The sequence below is a fragment of the Quercus lobata genome, chromosome 4, assembly GCF_001633185.2.
Source record: "Quercus lobata isolate SW786 chromosome 4, ValleyOak3.0 Primary Assembly, whole genome shotgun sequence".
NCBI classification, from domain to species: domain Eukaryota; kingdom Viridiplantae; phylum Streptophyta; class Magnoliopsida; order Fagales; family Fagaceae; genus Quercus; species Quercus lobata.
The window spans coordinates 80,290,804-80,300,898 of NC_044907.1; the positions used below are offsets into that span (position 1 = coordinate 80,290,804).

At 32.0% G+C, this 10,095-nt stretch overlaps 2 protein-coding genes across 3 annotated transcripts in view; both read left to right on the forward strand.

Annotated features, from left to right (window-relative positions):
* Window positions 1–2,056, forward strand: part of LOC115986816 (protein indeterminate-domain 5, chloroplastic-like) — a 6,658-nt gene extending 4,602 nt beyond the window's left edge. The window contains exon 5 of the mRNA XM_031110146.1: window positions 1,472–2,056. The gene's annotated coding sequence lies outside the window, so the exon portion shown is untranslated. The remainder of the gene's footprint in view (window positions 1–1,471) is intronic.
* Window positions 1–7,848, forward strand: part of LOC115986817 (ubiquitin-NEDD8-like protein RUB2) — a 46,794-nt gene extending 38,946 nt beyond the window's left edge. The window contains exons 2-4 of one of the 2 annotated variants that reach the window (XM_031110147.1): window positions 6,061–6,320; window positions 6,403–6,461; window positions 7,467–7,848. In XM_031110147.1, the coding sequence (XP_030966007.1) occupies window positions 6,061–6,320; window positions 6,403–6,461; window positions 7,467–7,561 (414 nt within the window). In that variant the 3' untranslated portion in view covers window positions 7,562–7,848. The remainder of the gene's footprint in view (window positions 1–6,060; window positions 6,321–6,402; window positions 6,462–7,466) is intronic. The other variant, XM_031110149.1, reaches the window with a different exon arrangement.
* The last annotated feature ends 2,247 nt before the right edge of the window (window positions 7,849–10,095 follow it).

Consider the following 10,095-nt stretch of genomic DNA (forward strand, 5'->3'; position numbering starts at 1 on the left):
CTGCCATATTGAATTTGCAAACAAAATCCAAATCTATTAATTCTAAAAGAAAATTTAGGTTCACAAATTTTTTTTGAACACACTTGCGAAGTTTGTTTCTAAATTTACAAGAATATAAATCCTAGCCGGGAAATTATTAAATATATAAAAAATCCTGCGTTTCTAACACATGCAAGATTCTCGGAAATCTCATATTATTGGGTAGTGTTTGATATATATATATATATATATATATATATATAAGATCATGTGAATTATAATAAGATGACCGACAAAGATTCGACCTTGGACCAATATATCAAACACTCATGCTAGATTATTCTTGGGAATTATAATAAGATCAAGCAAACTAATCGACTCTTAAAATTAGGGAATACTTAATAAATAAATAAATAATTAGGGAATAATATATTGGACATGGGTTCACTTAATTTCTTTTAGTATTTTAAAGTCTACCGCCCAATGTTGATTTGAATTATTTTTTGGGTGCTTAATTAATGTAATACTTTGAAATTCAATACAACTCATGTGAGTTTGTAATGGGCATATGGCCCGCATGAATGCCCTACGTATTACTTATCAATCAAATTTCGAAAATCTTAGTTTTCATATTCTTACGTACCGTGCAAATAATGTTAGTTGGTAATGCAACCCCACTGGCTTATCAGACATCTGATTGCGACACTTTTCACTGCCATAACTAAAAAGAAATATTCTGAGAACAAGATTTAATAATAATCGAAACTATGTATAGAATGATATGAGATTCCTTTTTATTTGAAGCATAACAATAAATTACAATGACTACTTTGTTATTACTCGTACTAGTTGGTCTACCATCATACATAAGGCAAACATTTAGGTCATGAGCATCTCTTTTATGCATGAAATATCTTATTATTATAACCATATCTTCTATAGTATTATAATGTCGAAATTGCATAAACTTGAATTATTTGCTTATGTGAGCCTCACATGAGATTTACATTAAATTTATGTGCTCTATCATGAAACAATTGTCAAATTGTTTTTGCAATACATTAGGTCTGGAGACCAAAATTACAGGAAATTTATTTGTTTATCTCTCTCTCTCTCTCTCTCTCTATATATATATATATCAGCAAGATTACACTATTTAAGACTAGATGCACAATCCTAGCTAGAAGGCCAACACAATGTCACTGATCTAGAAGTTGATGTTGGTTTCTTTTTCGTAAATAATAAATTTCCTTTCTTTAATTTTTTTTTTCAAGAGATAGCGATTTTTCCCTCTATCCAGTTAAAGCCTTTTCGATTCAGAATGAATTGATCAGTCAAATAGTGCTTGTCCCGGTGTTTTGAATTACTATCAAACTGAAACAATTTTTTTAAATTGTTTTGATCATGCTAGTCATAATTTTGTTTGATTAGAGAATTTTTCTACCTCTGCAGAAACAATCAAATTTATTAATTTTGGGCTGTTTAATTACAGGGACTCGTACTTGTTCCATTGCGAGGCATCTTTCTCCTGATCGAATTCAGTTTTTTTTTTTTTGGATGCGTCATGTTTTGACTCCTTAAGCTCAAACCCATTGGAGTTTTGGTTTCACAACATGACGCATCCAAAAAAAAAAAAACTGAATTCGATCAGGAGAAAGATGCCTCGCAATGGAACAAGTACGAGTCCCTGTAATTAAACAGCCCAAAATTAATAAATTTGATTGTTTCTGCAGAGGTAGAAAAATTCTCTAATCAAACAAAATTATGACTAGCATGATCAAAACAATTTAAAAAAATTGTTTCAGTTTGATAGTAATTCAAAACACCGGGACAAGCACTATTTGACTGATCAATTCATTCTGAATCGAAAAGGCTTTAACTGGATAGAGGGAAAAATCGCTATCTCTTGAAAAAAAAAATTAAAGAAAGGAAATTTATTATTTACGAAAAAGAAACCAACATCAACTTCTAGATCAGTGACATTGTGTTGGCCTTCTAGCTAGGATTGTGCATCTAGTCTTAAATAGTGTAATCTTGCTGATATATATATATATATAGAGAGAGAGAGAGAGAGAGATAAACAAATAAATTTCCTGTAATTTTGGTCTCCAGACCTAATGTATTGCAAAAACAATTTGACAATTGTTTCATGATAGAGCACATAAATTTAATGTAAATCTCATGTGAGGCTCACATAAGCAAATAATTCAAGTTTATGCAATTTCGACATTATAATACTATAGAAGATATGGTTATAATAATAAGATATTTCATGCATAAAAGAGATGCTCATGACCTAAATGTTTGCCTTATGTATGATGGTAGACCAACTAGTACGAGTAATAACAAAGTAGTCATTGTAATTTATTGTTATGCTTCAAATAAAAAGGAATCTCATATCATTCTATACATAGTTTCGATTATTATTAAATCTTGTTCTCAGAATATTTCTTTTTAGTTATGGCAGTGAAAAGTGTCGCAATCAGATGTCTGATAAGCCAGTGGGGTTGCATTACCAACTAACATTATTTGCACGGTACGTAAGAATATGAAAACTAAGATTTTCGAAATTTGATTGATAAGTAATACGTAGGGCATTCATGCGGGCCATATGCCCATTACAAACTCACATGAGTTGTATTGAATTTCAAAGTATTACATTAATTAAGCACCCAAAAAATAATTCAAATCAACATTGGGCGGTAGACTTTAAAATACTAAAAGAAATTAAGTGAACCCATGTCCAATATATTATTCCCTAATTATTTATTTATTTATTAAGTATTCCCTAATTTTAAGAGTCGATTAGTTTGCTTGATCTTATTATAATTCCCAAGAATAATCTAGCATGAGTGTTTGATATATTGGTCCAAGGTCGAATCTTTGTCGGTCATCTTATTATAATTCACATGATCTTATATATATATATATATATATATATATATATATCAAACACTACCCAATAATATGAGATTTCCGAGAATCTTGCATGTGTTAGAAACGCAGGATTTTTTATATATTTAATAATTTCCCGGCTAGGATTTATATTCTTGTAAATTTAGAAACAAACTTCGCAAGTGTGTTCAACTCAAAAAAATTAATTGTGAACCAAAGACTCTAGATAAAACACACAGTCATGTCACTCTATCAACCATAGGCCACCCGTAGAGTTTATTAAGAGTGGTTATTCCTTATTTTAATAAAAAATTAATGTTAATGAAGGATAGTTAAAATTGAATGTTATAATAAAAAATAATATACTATTGCCTTAGAATAAATAGGAAAAAAGATCGAAAATCTAATTAAAAATGTAATGGTATCTTTCTTTAAGTTATTATTATTGAATTAATTTTTCATAAGTGCGCTGGTAAAAAAGAAAAAGGAAAAAGGAAGTAGCTGACTAAAGAACACGACGATTGCAAAGACGACCATCCTTACATCATAGGCATCCACTCACAAACCACCACACCAGGTCTGTAAGATAATTAATTAAATTTATTAAATACTAACTCTTTCTCTAATATACAAACAAAACTCACGCTCTCTAAGCAAACCAAACCCGGTTTCTGATCATCATCATAGCATACCGCTTGAAGAAATCAAAGAAAGAAGACGGAGAGACACTACAGAAGAAGAAGAAACATAGCAAGACTTGTAAGACTCCACGGGAAAACCATCACATCGGAGGCAGACAAGTGACACCATCGACATGTCAAAGCCAAGATCCAGGTCCCTATTTTTTATTATTTCTTAATATCATTTAATTCAAATCTTAGGAGTTTGCGAATTCCTAAAAATTGGAGTTTTTTTTTTTTTTTTTTAGGGTTTCTGGTTCTTGATTTGATTCTTTACCTGTGGTTATTTTGTGTGATCGGCTTGCTTATAGCTTCAAGCTAGGGTTTTTTAATTTTATTTTATTTTTTATTTGCGAATATTATTGTGCTTTTGGGTTTTTCTTTTTTGATAATAATAATATTGTTGTTTTATGGATGCTTTTGGTTGCTGAAGCAACAAGAGGGAAAAGTTGCGAATTTTGATTCTGAATAGTGAATATTTTGGGTTATTATCTTTCTGGGCATGGATTGCTTTTATTAGATTATTCATCCCAGGAAAAAAAAAGGGATTTCTTTTAGATTGAAATTAGTCTTGTGTGTGTGTGTGTGTTTTGCTAATTTTCTAATCCAAGAATTAGGAGAGCTATTGGTGAAGAGAGCAAATTGTTAAAGCCAATATTGAATTTAGTGTCTGCTTTGTAAACATGGCATCTTGTAATGAATTTTTGAACATGGGGAAAGTTTAAATTTTCCTGCCCAGTAATTAAATTGAAAATTTAGTCAAATTAATGATATTAATGATTTTTATTTTTATTTTTTTATATCAGTTATTTAGTTTGTGTCTTTTTATTTTATAGAAAGAGAATTTTAACAAAAAGAAGACTGTATAGTGTATTTGGTAGCTAATTGGGCAATTGATGACCCTGCCTCTTTACAATAGTCCATAGCCTGGGTTTTTTATTTTTATTACTATTATTTTTTTAAAGCATGTGATTTATGGTTTTCTAATAAGAAAGGATGCTTATGCGGTTAGTGTTGTTAAAAGCGCAACTAGGTCATTGAAGCATGAAGCGTGTTTACTGCTGGGCTTGAGGTGCACCTTTTGGATGAAAGTGCTATAAATAATGCCCTTTTTAATATTTCAAGGAAATTATCTTAAAATAGGTTTTCTAATAATTAATAATTTTTTTTTGAAATAATTAGAAAGCTCTACTCTACTACTTGAACCCCTCCCCTTCCCCTCAACTCCTACCTAGGGAGGTGCCATCAGACCAATTGGGTCATTGGCAGATTTTTAATAATGAATAAAAAACTTGGGAAAATTCCTTCTCTCTCTCTTTCTCTCTCAAAATAAAACTAGCAATATCTTGTTTAATTGGCTTCATCTCTTTGTGTGTGTGCACGCATGTGCATATGCGTGCTTCGAGTCCTCTTGTTTGTCTCCCCTTAACCCAAAATCATAGTATTGGATTTGTTCTGGTTCACCCAAAAGCGTAGCCTAGTTTAGGGGTTTTCCTCCCTTTTTTCTAAAATCATAACAGATGAGTAGCTTTAGTTATACTGAATATTGTAATTATTTAAGAGTATGTAAATGACATCTAATTATTTCATACTTGCACAGCGCTCTTAACCATTTGAGAATTTTGATTTTTTAATTTTGTTTTTGTTTTTTTGAAAAAGGGGGGGGGGGATTATATGTTATGACTTAGGAGTCTTTTTCTTAGAAGCTACATATAATACTTAGAAATTATGTTCTTTACTTCAATCATGCCCATGTTTGTGCTTTGCACTTGTAGGCTTTAAGGAGACCTTTGTGTTTAAGTGTATTTGGCGCATTTAACAATATTTATTCAGCTTTTGTGGGTAGACATGAATTTTATTTTGGTGTTATTATGTTGCTTTATAATTTTGTTTGATGTGATACTCACTGTTTTTTTGTTTATAATATTATAATTTTTTTACAAGTTATGGAGAGTATTAATTATGTGGTGGTGTCTAGAGTCTATTATCAATTACATACTAGTACAGAATATGTTTGATTTCTGCTTTTGAACACTTATTAATATATTTACCCACTTCATCACATATTGTGAACTCTAGGTTTTGTTTAATTATGCCATCAGGCTCCTTATAGGCAGCCTAGATATTGACATGTTTTTGATTTATCAAGTCTATGATGCTGGAAAAATCTCAGAACCACAGAATTGATTGAGAAAGTGTAATGGGAATTAAACTGGAATTGAGAGATATCTTAGCTTAATGATTGTGTGTTCTCTGGTTTTTGCAAAAAATTAAAGATGGTTCAGTTAAAAATGCAACTTAGATATAAACACCAGAAACAGAACCTTAGCAATTTTGTAGTGACCTGCTTTTCTTCTGTACAACATTCTTCCCTTTTGCAATTATTTTAGCATGCTGTAGCGGGTGGAAATGATGGGATATATAAAAAAAAAAACAATGTATCTTGATTTTCTCCTGTAAGTTGCGGCATTTATGTTTAACTAAAGTTGGAATGTATGATTTTCAGGACAAGGAAGGTATCCCCCCAGACCAACAGAGGCTGATTTTTGCTGGTAAGCAATTGGAAGATGGTCGAACTCTTGCTGATTACAACATCCAAAAGGAGTCAACACTTCACCTGGTTTTGAGACTTCGGGGAGGAACTATGATTAAGGTGAAGACTTTGACAGGAAAAGAAATTGAGATTGATATCGAACCAACTGATACCATTGATCGGATCAAGGAACGGGTTGAGGAAAAAGAAGGAATTCCTCCTGTTCAGCAAAGGTTTTATTTTCTTTATCTTCAAATATTATTCTACTTGAGTGGACTATAATTATACATTTATTTATTGCAAGTTCTTCTGTAGTGACCTCCATGGTGTGGATGGGTTGGCCAAGGATCAAAGCTTCCTATTACAACCACCCTGTGAGTAAACAGATATAGGCTATGGGTGGACCTTCGGTGTACAGGTTTTACCCATTCACCCAAAAGTGGGCATGGTTCCTCTTCATTTTAAAAGAAATATGCTCTATTTAGTAACTAATCATAGCTGTAAGGTTCAAAAAGGATGTAAATACTTGGCATTCACTCCATCCCACTTTATAGTTTTGGTTTGAAATGACACATATCAGTCGGGTGGTAAAAATATGGTGCTTTGAAAATGTCCTTCACTTTATATTACAGGTAGCATGACTTTGTATTAGAATATTGTTGCTTTTTCAAAAAAGTAATGGTAGCATGGGAAATTGACAAAGAACTCCGAGCATGTATCTTGGGTTGTCCAAAATTGACAAAGAACTCCAAGAATTTACAATAGGACAGACGGAGTATATTTATTCTTTTGATACATGTTTCTTTTTCACATAAATTAAAAATATATACTTTTTGTTTTTTTTGTTTTTTTTTTTCTATAATCAGAATTTCATTTGAGACAATGAAATTTGGGTGTGTATTTTTGCAAATTATTACTTGTTTTCTTTTTGATTGGATGGCATCATTTCTGTTCTTTTGGGGAATTGCTCTCTTGATAGGATTTGAATCTTGCTTTTGTAGCATTCATGGGTCTTTATCTCACCTAAGTTCTAGACTGTATATGAGATTGGAAATTACATTATTTGCATGCTTTTGAATTGCTATTAGTCATAAATTTTTTTCATTTTGTTGTTAACTGTTGCTTGATTTTCTGCAAAGAAAAATTTTCATCTTTAACAGTTGCTTCCATATTTGTTTTCAATCAATGTCTAATTTAACCTGTTGCTGCTCATATAAATCAATTTTCATTCAATTGGTTCTTAGTGAAAATAATGTGAATTCTGAATATGGTCTGTGTCTGTGCCTTTGTTTGAGTGCTAGCCAATGCTAAAAATGGACAGTGCCTGTGTCTTGTATGATTTGAAACTATTATCTCATTAGATCTATTACTGATTGCAGGCTTATCTACGCTGGTAAGCAGCTTGGAGATGACAAAACAGCTAAAGACTACAATATTGAGGGTGGTTCTGTCCTTCATCTGGTGCTTGCACTGAGAGGTGGCAGTTGTTAAGTGGTACTATCATAGGAAACCAGTTGAGGTACTATGTGTACCGATACTTTTATGAACGTGTAAGTTGATGGGTGTGGATAAAACCAAAATGTGGCAGTAAACTTGTTCTAAGGAACTATTCTGGTACCAAATGCTGTTAATCCGCCTTATTTTCTACATCTACTGTTAACTCTTTGTGCATGTACAATATTTTGAATTTTGATATGCATTTCTAATTTTAGATGGCCGTAGGCCATCAATTTTATGGAATTGAGATTTCTCTTTTGAATTCATGTTGGAGCTCATTGTTATGGATGGCATGTAATGTGAGTCCAAAATAAACGTGTACCAGGCAAAGCCAAGGTGACTTTGGTTATTGGAATAAACTTTCCCAAATTTATTCGTTGGTATCTGATGATGGAGATTATTGATTGAAACAGTGGCTTGTCAATAGAGAAGGTGGATAAGAAGGAATGTTTATGGGTTCACTCGCTAAAAGGAGATTGTAAGGATAAAAAAAGTATATGCATGTAGGGACGCCATGGCTTCTTTGGAGTTCCACTAAGAACTAGGTCAATGATCATCAAGAGGAGATTCTTATGCCCAACATCGGCTTCAAATGTATGCCAGGCTGCTAGCTGTGCAAAAGGACTAAGTGCTCGGAAAAGAGATTGTTATATACTCTATTGTTGATAAAAATCCGACTTTTCTAGGTTTTGGGATTTTGACTGCGGGTGATATACAACCAAATCCTTAAACTAATGAGCTTGTTCGCGCGCGCGCGCACACATTTATTGATTTAAAGAAAACTTGACATCTCAACCAACCAGTTGAACTTTGGTCAATTGGCATGGAAATCAATATCATATTTGTGAGAGTCGGTGTGGGGTGGAGTAGGTCATACTGTTTGGGAAAATTAGGCGGATTGATGCATAAAGCTTGGCTCTTTTGTTAAATAAAGGAGTGACCCTTTTGTTAAATAAAGGAGTGACTAGCAAAATTTGCTGATAGATGCCTCTCAAGTCTCTCTGACACAATCCTTTTCCCACCACTTGGTTGAACAGGTGAATTTGCTGCCGTGAAAAACAAATCAACTCCATCCCCAGCATTCATGAAATCCTAGAGAACATTGAAGCAGGCACCTACCCCTGCTTATTTCTAATATATATATATATATATATATATATATATATATAATCGAAGCCTCTGAAGCTCCCACAATTTTCCACGTCATCACTATTTTTTTTTTCTTTTTTATTTTAGGTTTTTTACTTTAATGTATTTCCTTCTTCATTTTGGACTCTATAAAATAATAAATTTGAATTATTCCTCCACGGCACTAACCCTAAACCTAATACAGCTTCTTTTTATTTGACTTATAATCCTACGGTACTCCCAACCAGTTGCAGCAATCTTCGCCAACCCAGGAGGAAAGAGTTCTTGAAGGATCATCATGACCTTCTTTAAATTTAAGAAGGGCTTCCCTTTCCATGTCAATGCAACCCACAGTGGAGTTGCCAGCACTAGAATTGGACCATATAGCTTCAAGTGAAATAAACTCAGTTTGCAAAAGAAGGAGAAGGTGGTTTTCATGCTAGCCATCGTTGCTTGGCAATTTACAATGTTGAAGCTTCTTAGAGAGCAACCTTATTGCAAGGCTGAAGGTAATAAAATTTTTCCACCCTTTTGTTTTTTTTGGGAATGAATTATCAAAGGCGTCTGGGCAAATTTTTTTTTTTTTAATCGGTTTTCCCTGCTCTCTTGCATACTGGAGTTTATTGCATTGATTAGCAATGTTTATGATTTTTTTTTTAAGGGAATGCCTCAATGAAGGATTGGTAGGTATATATATAATACTAATATGTAGAGAGAGAGATTAAAGATTGGGGAGTCGTAGTTTTATTTTTCCCGGAAAGAAAATCTTTTGAATATTTTTTGTAAGTTTATTTATTTTTCATGATTTCAAATCCTATGAGAATCACTTTTGCTATGGAATACCAGATATATTTCACCATTAATCTGTTACGAATATATTTGTATTTTAGTGTTCATATACAATGATGCTAGGTGTAATCAAGAAACTATAATAATTTATAATAAAAAAAACTAACACATAAAATAATTGTATACTTTGATTTATAACTTTGTTTTATTTTTTTTTATTGTTGGTATGTAAAGAAAATTTTCATGATTTCAAATCCTATGAGAATCACTTTTACTATGGAATACCAGATATATTTCACCATTAATCTTTTTTGAATATATTTGCATTTTAGCGTTCATATACAATGATGCTAGGTGTAATCAAGAAACTATAATAATTTATAATAAAAAAAACTAACACATAAAATAATTTTATACTTTGATTTATAACTTTGTTTTTTTATTTATTTATTGTTGGTATGTAAAGAAAAGGTCGGCTAAGAGGCATGAAATACATCTTTATAGATTTGAATTTATTTTTAAATTATGAAATATGTTATTAGTAGCCCATCTTCTACTGGAATTTAATGCCTCACCCTTTATTTTATTTTTTTC